Source organism: Peromyscus leucopus, chromosome 7, assembly GCF_004664715.2.
Source record: "Peromyscus leucopus breed LL Stock chromosome 7, UCI_PerLeu_2.1, whole genome shotgun sequence".
NCBI lineage: Eukaryota > Metazoa > Chordata > Mammalia > Rodentia > Cricetidae > Peromyscus > Peromyscus leucopus.
The window spans coordinates 60,626,218-60,643,122 of record NC_051069.1 but is presented as its reverse complement, the minus strand read 5'-3'; the positions used below and the strand labels follow the sequence as shown (position 1 = coordinate 60,643,122).

Genomic DNA, 16,905 nt, shown 5'->3' with positions numbered 1-16,905 from the left:
AGGGCATGGGGGTGGCAGAGGAGGACAGCTGAAGAGCAGGAAGGATTTACTGGCTGGACACTGGCCTCCTCACTGAAAGGACTCCCCAGAACAGCTTTCACAAATTAAGTAGCTGTGGTAAAGCCACAACCTTTTCTTTCCTCAAGGTCTGTGGTCTTCTCCTTCCACCACAGGCACATGAGAATCATGCCTCCCCCTGTCATCCCGTGTCCTGCTCTCATCACCATCTTTACACTCAGACAGCCGGCCGCTGACTTTACACATCACTGCACTCAGGCCACGTACTTAGGAAAGACCTTTTCTGGTGTTCTTAAACCATCACCTGGCTTTACAGTCAGGTCAGGTGAGTCTCAAGGCTATTTTGGCTGAGGTTGCTTGGCCATTAGTCAATGCTGGGACTAATTCATTCTCTCCTCCTCCCACCAGCTTTCATTTTGTTTTGTTTTATTGCTTTATTTTTAGACAGGGCCTCACTATGTAGCCCTGACTGTCCTGGAACTCACTATGTAGACAAGACAGACCTCAAATTCAGAGATTCATCAGCCTCTGTCTTCCTTCTGAGTGCTGGAATTAAAGGCATGCACCACCACACACAGCTCTGTCTCTATTTTATTCTTTTATTGAACTGAAGAAATAAAAAACTCAAACTGGGCCTTCAACAAGTCAGGGTTAGGACATGAAGTGTTGGCCTTCCCCTACAGAACTGGAGCTGTTGAGGGTATGCAAGGGCATCCGTTGTCCACCCCAGCATCCCCACACTTCAGCCTTCGGTTATACATCTCTCTCAGTTCCCTGTCCATGGAAACAGATTGGGATAACCTCTTATTCTCATGTTAGAAGAGATTAGTCAAAGTCTTCTATTACCCACAGAATTTATTTTAAAGTGCCTAAACTGCATTTGTAGGCTAAATTACAAGATATAAATGTTGGGTGATTAACACAGATGAATTTACTATATTTTTACCTTACTTGTTATAGAAATAATTTCTGCTTACAAGAAATCATTTGGCTTAGGACTAGGAATGTAGCTCATTATAGAATACTTGGCTAGCATGGAAATCCTGGGGTTCCATCTTCAGCAGCACAGACACACAAAGATGAATCAAGTAGTTAATCTCTCATGATGACTGTTCTTGGTTGTCAACTTGACTATATCGGGAATGAGCTACAACCCAGAAATGGAGGGCACACCTGTGATCCAGATCTTGAAGCAAGAAGACATAGACTTTTGATCTGGATCTTGAGGCAGGATTACACAGGCCTCTAATCCAGATTTTGAGGTAGCAGGACACACCTTCAATCTGGGCCACACCTGCTGCTATATAAGGACATATATAAGGACATGGAAGCCTATATAAGGACATGGAAGAAGGAAGCTTTTGTTCATTCTCCACCTGCTTGCCCTCAACCCTGTCAGCACATCCATGCCTTCACGGACATTGAAGCCTACTTCTTCAGTATTCCAACATACACAGAAGACCAGCTGAGACACCCAGCCTCATGGGACTGAGCAACTACTAGATTCTTAGACTTTCCATTCACAGCTAGCCATTGTTGGACTGCAGCCGGTAAATCCTTCCAATAAATTCACTTATATTTATATATAGTGTTGTTTATATATATATATATATATATATATATATATAATTTAGGGTTATATACAGTTCTGTGACTCTAGAGATCCCTGACTATTATATCTCTTAATGTAAAAGTAGCAACATTTACCCTTAATTACCCATCACCTCATCTCTAATCTATTATCTCATCCCATAAAGCCCTTAAACATTAGAATGTAGTTAAGTATTGGCAGCTTACAGTAAGCCTTCATTCACTGGTCAATGCACACCTTTCAAACCTAATCTACAAGCAAGCAGAAAATAAGAATATTCATTTACTTAAGCCAGAAAGAGTCAAATAGATGAGAGATCAAGTTCACCACAACACTGGGAAATTCCCTAAGGCCTGCTTGGAAGGCTGCAGAGAACCATGACTAAAACCCTATACTGCAACTCCCACATTCTCCAAGTGTGACTTCAAGAGAAACCTGACATCAAAGGCTTATTGGAAAGTTAAAGACTATACAGATAGCTGTTGCTTGCATTCTTAGCAGTCATAGGTGAAAGATCAATATGGAGCAACCAGATATACTCCAGACATTGTTTTATGAATTTCCATAAATCCATTATATGAACCTGGTGGAATAAAGTCACCAAACCATTAAAAATGATGCCTGTAAAAACTGAGAAGTATTTGCATAATCCCCTACAAAAGAAAAATACTAATTATATGCTTCATTCTATTAGAAACACATAGAAAAATGAAAGCTTTGTAAATCTTATCTCCAAAAGACTGACTCTCATGAAGTAAGCCCAAGTCAAATGCCCAGACTTATAGAAAGGGGCCTAGCTTTCATCTGCACAGAATTTCATTTTATAACTAAGTAAAAAATAACATGATTACTTGAGTATTATTTTCCTAAATGATGATGCTGATGTCTTATTATCTTAGCAATAAAATTTAGGCTTTATCTGACTGTGTTGGGAGCCATATAGATGCACAACAAAAATGTCAAGAAGTGACAGGCATACGCTAAACAGAACAGCATAGCTAAGCACATGAAGACCTGGGGCGAAGGTCTCCAGTGTCAGAGGGCAATAAGCAACCCAACACCACAGTTCCAGATGGTGATGGTCCCTGACCATTCATGCTGACCTTTCCCACTCATCCCAAGGATGAAAGAAGAGGGGAACATGTCTGATGTTCATGTAGTAAGCGGGGCTCCCCCTACTTTCTTCAGACTCCCCAACAGGTACGAATGAGCCACTTTCCAACCCAGATTGTCAGAAGAGCCATCCACAAATCCAGACACCAGCCACACTCATGCTTCCCTCTCCCAGAACCTCACACTCCTGAACACAGAGCTCATAAGTAAGCATTGGCTCGCCTACCATGCATTAAAATCCTAGGTTTCATCCCAGTACCATATAAACTAGGCACACACATTACTCAAGCAGTCTAAACTACAGGAAGACCGGGAAGTTAAGTCACCTTGGCTACCTGGTACTTGAGGGAAATCTGGAATACATGGGATCTGGTCTCAATTTTTTTCCAAAAAAAATACATATATATACTTTCTGCCTGAAACTTGTTGAACCATAACCTGTCAGAAAACTAGTTCAACACATCATGACTAAATGTGATTTGTTTTCTTTCTAAAAAAAAAATCCTAGTGTTAGCAAAGAATTCAGTACAAACTAAAAAAAAAAAAAAAGAATGGTATCTCTTAAATCCTATACTGTATATATTGAGTATATGCCCAGTCCGTGTTTGAAGGCAGAGACAAGGACTGTTACCTGTATTTTCTCAAAGAGCTGATCTGAGTTGGAATGATTAAGTAATTTCCCTATGAAGAAAACCAGTCTATTTAGAAACAATTTGTAATATTTTTTCACAGAAACCCAAAATCACACTCTCAGTGTTATAAAAGCCAGAGACTATTTTAGATGTTTATTGTTTAGGTATGTGTAATTGCCTGTGTGATTTCAATGAGATCACTACGTGCAGTCAAACTTGGGGACTACAGTACTCACCAATACTGATTTCGTCATCAGTTTCAGCATCTCCAATACATTCAAACTGGAAGTCTTGCAGAGACTGGGAAAACTTCTGTACAGCCATGGATAGATCTGCAGTGAAAAGAACCACCATGAGGCCAAGTGCCACAGAGAATCCCAGTAAAGACACAGTTCTAAAATACAAGCTTGGCAAATCGAAGCAAAATTTAATAACTACATGCTTTAGAGTCTGGAACTGCCCTGCTTACAGGGTTCTGACCCTTCCAGAAAAGAGTGGGGCCAGAAGTAGATGATCTGGAACTCTTTATCACACACCACAAACGGCACATTTATTTGACAACAGAAGGAATGTGGGGGGGGGGAGAAGCTGAAGGTGTGAGAACGGTGGGACTGTGTTCTCCCCAGTGGACTGCTGGCTGAGATGCAGAAGAGGAGAGATGACCTGAGCAGCTGTTTACAAATGGCACTGCACCTGCTCAGAGACCCATGTCAAACGCCCCCACCCAGACTTCAGTCCAAATGAGGATCGGAGTCTCTTGTCAGGAAAGGAGTTTTTCTTTATTTCTAGGGTGAAAAATAAAGTACCTTCCATGAAAACCCCCCAAAAAAGATGCAAATCCTTGGGAAGCAGCAGCCTTGGATGCAGCCCATGAGAATGATTTCCAGTCCTGAGCTGGGCTGCCTGGATGAAAGTCAAGTCCCTTGAGTTGCTTGCTACGTAACCTTGGGCTACTTGCTGAACTCCTTTGGGCCTTGGTTTCCTGCTATTATATGCAAAAAAAAAAAAAAAATGGAATATCAATGACTCCCTTTCAGAATTAAATGAATTAATATCTGCCAAGGATTTATAACTACAGCGACAGGCCCTCAAACTCCACTCAAATGTGTCGAATGAAATTAAAAATAACGAACATCACAGTACATCAGGGAAACTGTGGAGTTCTCATCTCTCAGAACCATGCTGACCTTTACTGCGACTCTTCCATAGATGTTTACAGCAAGAAAATGTATGGTTTTTTCTCAAATTAAAATACTTATGTATTCTATGTAATAGTATTCTTGCATGAGTTATAAACCAATGCTAAACCTCTGTATTTGACCCAGTCTATGGGACTCAGATGTTTCCTTCATCAAACTGTTACTGGAGTTCTCCAGCTTTGTTCCCTTCCTTGCTGGGTCTCTACAGCCTGAAGTTAGCAAGGATCCTGCTAAGAGACAGAGAATCCCCAACCTCAGCACCTGGCCAGCTGCTTCAGTACACTCCACCCCTCACGCACAGACCTGTCCTCAGCACAAATCCCCCTACCGTGTGCGTCACTTCTTGTCTTGTTTTTTGTTGGAGTCCACCGAGGTTTCCTAGTGGCTTTACCCAGCAGAACAGCATAAGAGGATGACTGGGCTACAGGCCTGGGTACCAGGTGTTTGGAAGGGTCTACACTTGGTTGTATCTAGCAGGAGGAGGTCTTTTTGCCTCACCCTTTGACATTCTTGTAAAAAACCCTTTTGAATAAGTTCTGGGCTGATGAGTTTTGGTCCAGGCCCTCCCGAGGCTATTCTGTGTTTCTTTCTTTCCTCTCGTCATCTAGGTATCTCTTTCTATCTAAATATTTCCCACTTCTCCCTGCTCAAGAGTACTCTGGTTGTAAAAGTGGGGCTGGTCTCCCACAGTTTTTTACCCAACAACTCCTAAACCTGCCCAGAACAGACTATAAATCCTCCATTGTCGCTCTTAGACTTAAACTCTGTCTCCCTTGTCTGCTGCAATAGTCTTGACTCCTGCTGTGCTCAGCCCAAATACTGTCTCCCTTATCAGTTAACAGGTGACTTCCTTAGCTGTAAATTGTGGCTGCATAGCTCAGGACTTAAACATTCCTGAAGGCTTACATCCAAGGAGCCATCAGCAAAGACACTGGAGGATGATTGTGGACACATTCCCCAGTCATGGCCCCAAGCCTCAGAACTGTGGAGATTCTGTTGAGGTTTTGTTTTAAATATATGAGGGAGAGGTTTTGCTTGGTTGGTTTTTATTTAAAAAATAAATCCAGGACAGGCACCAAAATTACACAGAGAAACCCTGTCTCAAAAAAACAAACAAAAAATCATGCTCTGGAGCAGTGGTTCTCAACCTTTCTAATGCTGAGACCCTTTAATACAGTTCCTCATGTTGTGATAATCCCCCAACCATACAATTATTTTCATTGCTACTGCATAACTGTAATTTTGTTACTGTTATGGGCTGTAATGTAAATATCTGATATATAGGATATCTGATATGTGACCCCTGTGAAAGGGACATTCGACCCCTAAAGGCGTCACAACCCACAGATGGGGAGCTGCTGCTCTAGAGGATGTTCCTGGCAAATAGGCATCTCCTCTTGTGAAAGCAGAAAACTCTAGGGCCAGCTACAAAGCCCATTCGTGCATACATTGAGATCATGAAGAAAGATGCTCGCGGGTGAATTCTTAATCAAGGAGAAAAACGAGAGCTTATCGAGCTAGACTTCCCAGTGGCCTAGGCTGTGTTTACTCTTCCAGAGGTTCATTTTCCTGGTCTGTACAACAGCCAGTTAGTACTTCAGGGCTGCTGGGAAGATGAAAGGAGGTTTGTACCTGCAGCCTGTTAGACAAGACAGGAAGTGGCATCCATTACTTCTCATTCAGTCCAGCTCACACAAGCAGCAAAGTTGATTGGCCTTCAAAGAAGGGTACTGTGAAACAACACGCATTACCAAGGTGCCACGCTACACAGGAAACAGTAAGAGCCACATCGCATACTATGACAAGAGACAGAAGGCCTGCTGACTCCTAGGAAATGCTCAGCTGTCTGTGAGTGCCCTTGGTAAGACTGGAGGGAAGCATTCCATTTGACCTTGCTTTACTGTCCCACACAGACTATCAAGAAGGCTGGCATGTCAAGAGACCAGAGATTCTCCAGTGAATGGCTTTCCTTCTCCCTCGCTCCCACCAGCAAGAAGCCTTCTGAGCCTTTCACAATCTCAGATGAGCTGCTTGGACACAACATCATCGGAACTCCAGGTACGATCTTCCATTTCTCCCTAAACTCCTTCTAAGCTCTCTGGATTCCAGGACTATAAAACCTAACTTGTGCAATCCTTTCAGAGAGCGCTGTGAATTCTTAGCCTGCTCATAAATAACACTGCAAACACAGGCAAGCATTGGACATTGGCTCTGCATGAGGGTTGGCCGGGTTCAAATCTTGCTGTTTTCAGTAACTAGTGGTGCACTATGGGTAAGTTCCATGAACTCCCTATTAAGCAGCCAGTTACACATAAACAGGCTTGGGGTCTTCATGTACATCCCCACCCCATAATTAGCAGCTTTAAAGTCAGAAGCTAAAACTGTAAGACACTGCTGCTCAGAAGAAGGATCTCAGTCACAGTTCTGACCGTAAGTGGAGACATAACATACAAAATGGCACAAAGATCCTATGATCACTTTGCCTAGCTGGAGGCTTTTGGGTAAAGAACAAAAAATACCACTGAGCACTCCTGTAAAAGCTAATCCAAATGGGCCTGCCAATCACCTGGTTAGGACTGTGTGCTCCCCAAAAAGCTGTCCCAGAATCTTTAAGAGATAATATAAAGCCTACACATAGATCAGCACAGTGGTCTCTCTGGCCACTGGCCACTCTCGTACTATTTCCTCCTCACTGGCCCTCTTGGTGACTACCCCCACCCTGTGAGCGTGCCTCATTATTCTGCAATTAACTAAGTTTGTCATCTATGAAATGCTCTGTGTGTGGCTCTGAATTCATTTGACGGACATCACATGAGCCAGGGAACGAAGGAATCTAGAGCAAAATTTCAACAGCATCTGTAGCTCCATTTCCTCATCTGCTGTGCCACAGTTCACCTCTCAGGTCTACGTAGGTAAGTAAGTAGACAATGCATCCAAAAGAAATCTTCTGGCACCTGAAGAGCACTGAGAACACACTGGCTGCTCGCAAGCAAGCGTGTCAGGAAAGGAGAAAGAGAAGTGCTCAGCTATCAGAGGGGCATGGCAGACCACAGTCCTCTGAGAGTGCTCAAGAAACTGGACTTAGCAGTTTCACATTGCTCATTTGATGTATTAAAAAGCAATTTAGCTGCAACAGGTATTCCTGTGTGTTTCTGTGTAACAGGTGAGTGTCTGTTTCAACACTTGATTGACTCAGCTGCCACCCTCACCCCACCACCAATCAATGAGACTTCCCAGTGCTGGGGGAAGCAAAGCAGGCTGGAGTACACGTGAGATTCCAGGCCCCAAGCAGGTTACGGGACAATTCTAAGGCTCAAGGGAAAAGTTTAGAATAGGATGTTTTCAACTGCCAGTGTGTTTTGGATCCTTGATCTCTCTTCTATTTAGTCTCGCTTTGCAACTGCCAAGGTTATGGTGAAGGGCCAAATGAAATGTCATCAAGCCAAAGAGCTTACGTTTGCTGGTAGCAATGCACAACACAAAATAGGGAATGTACCCTAAACTGATAATCTTGTTTTTATCTCCTACTTGGTGTACAACTCTGAATTAGAAAGCCCAATATCCTTCTTCAGTTTGAAAATAACATAAGCTGGGGTTGTAGGTGTACTTAAGTGAGAAAGCATAGACTTAACATGCTCAAGGCCCTGAGTTCAATCCCAGCACTGGAAACTGAAATATAAAACAAAATCAGCCCAGCATCGATGGTGCACACTTTTAATCCCAGCACTCAGGATACAGAGGCAGTAGACCTCTTTGAGTTCAAGGCCAGCCTGGTCTACAGAGCAGACAGCCTGGGCTACACAGAGAAACCCTGTCTCAGAGGGAAAAAAAATCGAAACCACACACAACTCTATAGTTGTCTAGATGAATTCCCTAAATGAAAGTACAGCTTCAAGCCTCTTTTATATAAAGAAAACTCACATAACAAAATAACCTCGGTTTAAAACCAAATTAAAGGCTAGAGCTATAGTTCTAGTTGTAGAATGTTTGTGTAGCATCCACAGAACCCTGGTATTCATCCTCAGCAACCCATAATCCCAGCTCTCAGGATGTGGACTTGGAAGGAGCAAAAGTTCATAGACATCTGTGGCTACACAGAGAATTTAAGGCAAGCGTGGGCTCTATGAGATTATATCTTTAAAAAAAAACTAACTTTTAAATTTATTGCTAATTTTAAATTATCACAAACAACAGAAAATCAAATTTTTCTCTTAAATACCAAAGGAAAGATTAAGAGTATGAGCCATGGGTGAAGAGATGGCTCACAGTTAAGAGCACTGTTGTTCCTAAAGAGGATTCAGTTTCAGCTCCCAGCATGCATAGGATGGCTTTCAACCCTCAGTAACTCCAGTCCCAAGAGCTCTGACATCTTCTGGCCTCTCCTTGTGCTAGATATGCACATGATCCACATCCATACATTCAGGTAGCTCATACACATAAAACTAAAGAAATAAATATTTAATTTAAAAAAAAGAGAATAGGAACCATGCCATGTAGAGGATCTAGCCTAGACACAGGGGTCTAAAGACAACCAAGAAAACCCATTCCAGCTGGAGCCAGAGTAGTTACAGGTAAGAAAGCAGAGACGACATTCATTTACTAGTGAGCAACGGCACTGACGACAGTCACCATGCTTTGAGTGCCACACGCTGTCCCTTCCCATCTGCCTACCTGAGAGTTAAGCGTGGATTGTCTTCCCATGTGTTCACACTTCAACTTGGAAGATATGACATTAGGCTTTAGTCAGCAATAATAACCTGTACCACCCAAGAAGAGATAACGCTAATGACACACTGAAACCTCATTTCATAAGAGGACTACAAAGCACCGAGTAAATGTTTAATTATAGCTTTGCTTTCATATAGACTTAGCAGGTGCGGTCTACCTGTATTTCAGAAGCATCATTGGATTTACTATGACGTTGTTAACTGTAGAGGTAAGTGTAGCAGGAATCTTAAAAGTTCTTATTAATAATATCAAACCTGAGGCCAGTTATTGGGGTGAACGCTAGAAGGTCAGAGAGACAGAACAGGCCACAGCTAACCTCACCTGGCCAACTTCTCAGCTGATCTGTTTCCTCAGACTGGAAGCTTCTGAGTCCTCATCCAAATGAATCTCAGCTGAACTGCTGCTAGAAGCCTGAAAACTTAACCAGCCAAATGCTTCTAGTTTCTGGTCCTCACACCTTATATACCTTTCTGCTTTCTACCACCACTCCCTGGGATTAAAGGCGTGAGTTATCATGCTTGGCTGTATCCTTGAACAGATAGTATCCTTGAACAGATGGATTTCTGCCTCTGGAATGCTAGGATTAAAGGCGTGTGCTACCACAGCCTAAATTCTATGTTTAATATTGTGGCTATTCTGTCTCTGACCCCAGTTAAGTTTATTAGCGTGCACAATATTTTGGGGAACACAATAGGTAAGATATGTTTCTGGGGGAGCACACCTTTTTAAATGCAGCATCTCCAGGATGAGGTTTAAACAGAACTACAAGGGGACATCTTCCCAGATCTATATTGTCAACTTTACTGTGAAGAGGGCAGGCAGTAAGTAGCGATGAAGCTGAAGCAAAGCAAGATCTGGTGGTACAAGCCTGTAACCCTGGTGCTTGGAGGTGGAGGCAGGAAGATCAGGGACTCAAGATCAGTCTCAGCTATGGAGCAAGTTTCAGTCCAATCTGAGATACATTAGACTCTGTCTCAAGAAACAAACAACAAAAATCAAAACAGAGCAGATGTACTGATGCTTCCCTACCAAGAGCACAGTCCAATAAAAGTATGAAGGATATAACTAATTGAATTCTCCTAGAAAGGTTAAGAACATTGACTATACAGCTCAGACTCATCAGGGGTTACTTTACAAAGCACTTCCTAAAAATCAACCATGTCATTTTCACAACAGCCATTAGAATTATTAGATAGCAACGTTTCCATTTTACACATGAAAAGCCTGAGTTACAGAAAGGATGTACGTGGGCCACCAAGGTGGCTCAGTGAGTAAAGAAGGCGACATGTAGAAGGAGAGAGCCAAAATCTGAACTCTGCCCTTTGATCTCCACATGTGCTATGGTGCGCATGCAACTCATCTTCAATAAATAAATGAGTAAGAAAATAATGAAAGAAAAGGAAAAAAGAAAAGATGAGACCATTCCCCAAGGTCACACAGGTTGACATCAGAGCTTTTAACTGGGGGACGTATACCAGCATTCCTAGATCACTACACTGTTTGCAGTCTTTGGATAATGGTGGCTGCAGTTTTGGATGGTGTTGACTGCAGTCTTTGGATGGTGTTGACTGCAGTCTTTGGATGGTGTTGACTGCAGTCTTTGGAGAGTGGTAGCTGCAGTCTTTGGATGGTGGTGGCTGCAGTTTTTGGATGGTGGTGACTGCAGTCTTTGGATAGAGGTGGCTGCAGTCTTTGAATAATGGTGGCTGCAGTCTTTGGATAGTGGTGGCTGAAGTCTTGGGATGGTGGTGGCTTCAGTCTTGGGATGGTGTTGACTGCAGTCTTGGGATGATGTTGACTGCAGTCTTGGGATGGTGTTGACTGTAGTCTTAGGATAGTGGTGGCTGCAGTTTTTGGATAGTAGTGGCTGCAGTGTTTGGATAGAGTGGCAATTCAGAAGGTACAGTCCATTCTGCTTGGGAGAACTCCTACAGGTGTCATTAAAAACAGGAACTTGAGAAATGCAGCCAAGTACCAGCAAAACCAATAACTTCCTGTGTTCAAAAACTCCTAAGGGCAGCTTCTACAGACAAACCTAATGATGCCTATCAAAACCACAGGTAGCAGAAATATTTCATCATCTTAAATAAACCACTTTCTGTCTTGTAGTAATGTTATCTCACCCACTTAGAATATATCCTTAGGGGCTGGAGAGATGGCTCAACAGTTAAGAGCACTGGCTGCTCTTCCAGAGGACCATGGTTCAATTCCCAGCACCCAAGTGGCAGCTCACAACTGTCTGTTACTCCAGTTGCAGGGGATCTAACGCCTTCACACAGATATACATACGGGCAAAACACTAATGCATATAAAGTAAAAATAAATAAATTGTTAAAAAAAAAAAAAAGAACATAGACTTAGTTTATATTCGGAGTCAAAATGGTCCCTTCTTCAAGATTCCTCCATCTCCTCCAAAGGCCTCCCTGTCTCTTCCAGCTCAATGCTTCCATTCTTCCCTTACTAACTTAGTACACACAGTGGCTCTTGTAATGCTTTCTCTATTTTACATCTTATCTTAAGTGTGTGTAAACCTAACTTACTCAGCATATTTTAAATAGTGTAATAAAGTTAAGAAATTATATCACCCACTAATCTACCCAGTACCTGACACAATATCTTGCCATTAGTAAGAGTTTAATTGTAGAAAACACAAATTTATGGAGGTTGGGTAAATACCTAGAACTCGCAGAGATCTCTCTTTCCTTCAATGCTCTTGCAAGACCCCACTTCCCACTGCTGTGCACTGAATGAGAAATGGCCCCCACAGGCTCCTGTATTTGAACCTGGCCCCCATTGGTGGTGCTGTTTGTGGGGATTATGAAAACTTTAGGTAGTGGAGCCTTGTTGGAGGAAGTATGTTACTGGGGGTGGGCTCTGAGGGATAGAGCTCCTTGAGAATACCTACATATTCTTTGTTTCTTTTTCTTTTTTTACCTTAGTCCATCAGTAATGACACACACACAGGGAAGGAGGGAAGGAGAAAGAGAGAGAAACAGAAGTGGGGAGGGAGGGGCAGAGGAGAAGAAAGAGAAGGATTTTCATAAGGTAAAGAGTCCATTGCAGATAAACTGCTGAAATGCTCACAGGAGTGGAACAGAAGCCACACCACACATTACAGCACAGGCCACGTCAGGCGTCCAGCAAACAAGCCTCAGCTTTCAGTCATCTCAGAGATGTTTTTAGTGTTCTCTCTGGTGGAATCACACGTGTCAGCTTGTTCTATGAAGGAAAGTCATAAGAAAAGCATGCTGGGTGTGGCACAATCCAAGGAAAATACAACGGGGACTTGTGGTTTCTATGGATTTCACTTGAACAAAGTCTCTACATGCTTATTTTGCAACTTTCTGTTTTATGTACATGTCAGAAAATAATGGTTTTTGGATAATTTAAAGAAATCTTCCTCAAGAGACTCCAGAACAAAGCTCAGAGACTGTTAGTCACTAAATAAATGTGGTTTGAGCTAAAGTAGAATTGAGTCAAGGAATGGTCTCTCCCTGTGGGCTGTGTGAGATGCTGCCTCCCAGCAGTGGGCAAGCCTGTGGGAGACAGCACCAGAGACAGAATTACAGAGGCCCTGTTTCCCTGACACCGCTCACAGTGCCCTGGAGACACAGGAAGCATGGGCTACTCAAGACCACCAAACAGATCTGCTGTGTGCTAGGGCGGGGCAACAGGACTTTTCAATACTTCAAAGAAGGCGAAAGCCAACAATCAGGTCTGAATGACCTCACTCATTAGGAGATGAACATTCTGGATCTTCTGCACCCATGTGGCATGGATACATTCATTCTTCTCAAAGGCGACACAAGTCAAAACATGTTTCCAGCATGAATGGGAAGTCATGTTCTGTAAAGGTGACGGAGCAGGAAAGCAGGCCTGTGTTAGGAAGGATCATTTTCTTGTGTCATAGATTGAGACAAGCAAACATGAATGTCACTCTAGCGACTGACTGGTGTGTTCTGTGAGCAGGAACTTAGCTTCACTGAATCCCAGGTTTCCTTTGTAAAAGAGGAAGACACTAACTCCACACAAGACTTCTGTGGATAGTATATGAAATTACCTAAGCACGAATACTGACTCACAACAAACATTAACTATTAAATCCCTATTTATTATGATAGCAAATACAGAATATGAAATGTTTTCATTGTAAGCATAACACATTTAATCTGGTATTCAATTACTATCTTCAGGAGAGCTTCAGTAAAAACAAACAGTGGAACTGGCTGTTCATGAAGACCAAACAGTCTGCAATCCCATGAATGATATGTGTTTGGGAAGTTATTCCAGAAGATTCCTGCCTAAAAATAACAACAACAAAAACCCAATACTTGTCCAGATTTTATCCACAATGTCTGTGGAGCCACAAATTCCATAAAAATTAAAACTGAAAAGCCACAAAGATTTCACTATTGCTACAACCCAAGTTAAAAACGGATAGCTCAAAAGACAAAATAAACCACCCATCCCCTACCCTGGGGAAAACACTGAAGGAGTGAAGGCCTGTGGGAGACTGCAGTTCCCTCTGGGTCTCTTCTTGCTTTCATAACTATTCTGTTTCTCTCTGTTGAAACAGGATCTTATGTAGCCCATGCTGGACTAAGACTTAATGTGTAGTCAAGGAGGACCTTGAACTTGTGAGTTCTGGGACCATAGGTGTGTAGCACCAGACCAGGTTTGAGGTGCTGAGTGTGGAACCCAGGACTTTCTTCATGCTTGACAAGCACTCTGACTACAAGTACACCCCCAGTCCTCCACACTTGCAGCCACCTTTCTCTGGAGTACCTAATATCTCTATCTACTCAAGATCAAGATTTCAACAGGAATTGTGTGTCACCTTTATTCAGTCACTTACCAGACTATTGCCAACTCTTACAATTTATTTCCTTTTTCCGTTCAACCCTTCCTGGTATCATACACTAAAGGTATTGTTGTTGAAGCTTTATTTAGCTACTCTAGCTTCCCTGCAAAGCCCTATACTAAGCTGTTATCTTCTAGGCTGTTGAAGCGTATCATCTTTCCTCTATAGTGTTATTTATTTATTTTTTTATTTCAGACAGTGGCTCACTTTGTATCCCAGACTCCTTTACCCCATTCCCCTCTTATTGAAAATATTCACCCCTCCCCCATGAGATGAAACTTATACCCAATGCTGCTTGGGTGGCCAAGAACCTGAGACTAGTAGGTCATGGACCTACAGGAAAACCAAATACTACTGTTCTGCTAAAGGAATGTAGCAATAACATAACTCCTAATGACATCCTGCTATACTCATAGATCTGTGCCTTGTTCAATCATCATCAGAGAAGCTTCTTCCTACAGCAGATGGAAACAAATACAGAAAGCCACAACGTGTAGAGAGTGAGAGACTCTGGAACACTCAGTCTTAACTGGGGTGTCTCCATCATATCCCTCCCCTCAGGGCCCATGGAATCCTGCAAAAGAGGAGGCAGAAAGACTGTAAGAGCCAGAAAGGAGACAGAACAGAACCAAAATCTTCTAGACACAACAGGCTCTTATGCATAAAGTTCTAGCCAGAAGAATGTAATCTCAACTTGCATTCCTCTCTTTTTGTCTGGTGTGATGGTCAACTGCCTTCAGCCAGACGAGAACTCTGGGAGTGGGTGAGGGTTGCATCACTGCACCACTGTGGTGGTTCACATTGAGTGTCATAGCAATATGCTTCAAGAGGAAGTTTTAACATTACTTGTTCTGTTATTGTCGTCACTTCTGAGCATTGACTGAAGCGCCTTAGGTGACTTTTCATCTTGCAATTACATGTATTGACATCTGTTCTGATAGAAGCTCCGCCTCAGACCCTGGCACCCATATGCCCAAAGAGTCTGGAATGTTCTGGTGGAAGGTCCAACTCAACTCCTCTCCCCCATCTCTGTCCCCAAACCCACCCCTTCAAAGCCTGCCAAACAGCAGCCCCTCCCCTACAGCTGCCTTCCCATTCCAGACCCCCGTCCCTTCAAAGCCCACCAAAAGCCAGCCCCTCGCTGGAGCTGCCCAAAACCATGCCTGCAGGTACTTAAGGCCCAGTAGCCATATTTGCCATGTGATCCTTGCTCTGTGACTCTTCCCCTGCCTTCCCAAGGGTTACCCAAGATTGCTTTGCTTATTACACCTGGATTTACTAATTCAGTTTGATTGGCTTACTACATCAGTGGCAGTGGGAACCCAGCAATCAGGGATTTAAAACTTACCAATATTTATAGCCTTCCCAGGCAATAAGCCCCCAAAGAGCGAAGAACCTACCTTCACAGGATATTTACAATTAGTTAAGAAGAGAGACATGTAGGGTTCAGGTAGTTATTTAGGCAAGGTAAACTGAGGCCTTTCTAAACCTAGGAAAGAGCACTTAGAGATAAGAAAGCAGTGAGTGCGTACAAACTCACCACCAGTCATAAACGGTGCTGTGAGGAACAAAGGAAAAGCAGAGTTCCAGCAAACACATGCTGAGTGATGGGCACACGGAGTCAAGTGGATGAGGTCGAGGAGACAGCGAATGGTTAGAAGTTTTCTTTCAAGACCTTTTATGTTGCTAGGGAGACGGAAAGAGAGGGGAGAAAGAGAGATGTTTGACAGAAGCCCGACAGATATTTTACCTACTTACTTAAAATCTCAGCACTACCTTGGGAGAGAGAGATTCTAAAAAATGACAGCTTGTGGGTGAAGGCAGCTGCCATCAAGCATGACCAGATGCATGAGAGAACTGACTTCTGCATGTATGCAGCCCCTCACCCTAACACATACAGACAGGTGACACACAGACACAGACACATACATAAATAAAGGTCATAAAAATTCTAAGGAAATTAATAATGATTCATCAAATCTGATTGAGTGAACATTCACTTAAAAGAAAAAAAAAAAGATTAAACTGTGGCTGCAGAAATGGCTCAGCACTTAAGAACACTTGCTTTTACAGAGGACCCGAGTTTGGCTCCCACACCCTCCAGCTCCAGAGGCTCCAACGCCCTCTTCTGGCCTCCACAGGCACTGCATATGTGTGGTATACAGACACATTCTGGGAAAAACATATACACATAAAATAAAAATAAGTATAACTTCAAAAAATTAAGAGAGATTTACCATCTCATGAACACCAATTATAGACGAATCTAGAATTGGTTTTGTGATACCAAAATGTGAACTACTCACCTCGCAAAATAAGGAGCCCATTGTGTTCTATATAAGAATTAATTCCTGTACCTGCAAAGCATGTGACTCCATTTACCTGATTATACCTTTGTCTGCCTTTTTCATTGTCTCTCTAACAGCCTTTCACAGCCAACTCTCTCACCCATATAAACACACTTATAGCTGATAATCTTATATTTCTCCCTGATAAACGGGACCTCAAATAGCCAGTAAAGGCTGCTCTCTAAAATCCTGATTTAAGGTGAGACAGCCACTGACCAGTCCCACGTGCATCTCTAAAATAAAGCTTGCTTAATAGGACAGTCATGGATTTTTGTCTTTCTCCCCTCATTTTTCAGGTTTAACAGTTTCTGTTTCCTTTCAGTATCTCACAGTTACAAATAGGTCTCACTCTAAAAAAAAACAAAGAAAGTCTGGCATGATTGTACACACCTTTAATCTTAGCACTCAGGAGGAA

At 42.7% G+C, this 16,905-nt stretch overlaps 1 protein-coding gene across 1 annotated transcript in view; it reads right to left on the bottom strand.

Moving 5' to 3' along the window:
- The window catches only part of Arhgap42 (Rho GTPase activating protein 42), a 221,895-nt gene that overhangs the window by 156,424 nt on the left and 48,566 nt on the right, over nucleotides 1-16,905 (bottom strand). The window contains exon 2 of the mRNA XM_028873103.2: nucleotides 3,591-3,686. Coding sequence (XP_028728936.1) covers nucleotides 3,591-3,686 — 96 coding nt within the window. The remainder of the gene's footprint in view (nucleotides 1-3,590; nucleotides 3,687-16,905) is intronic.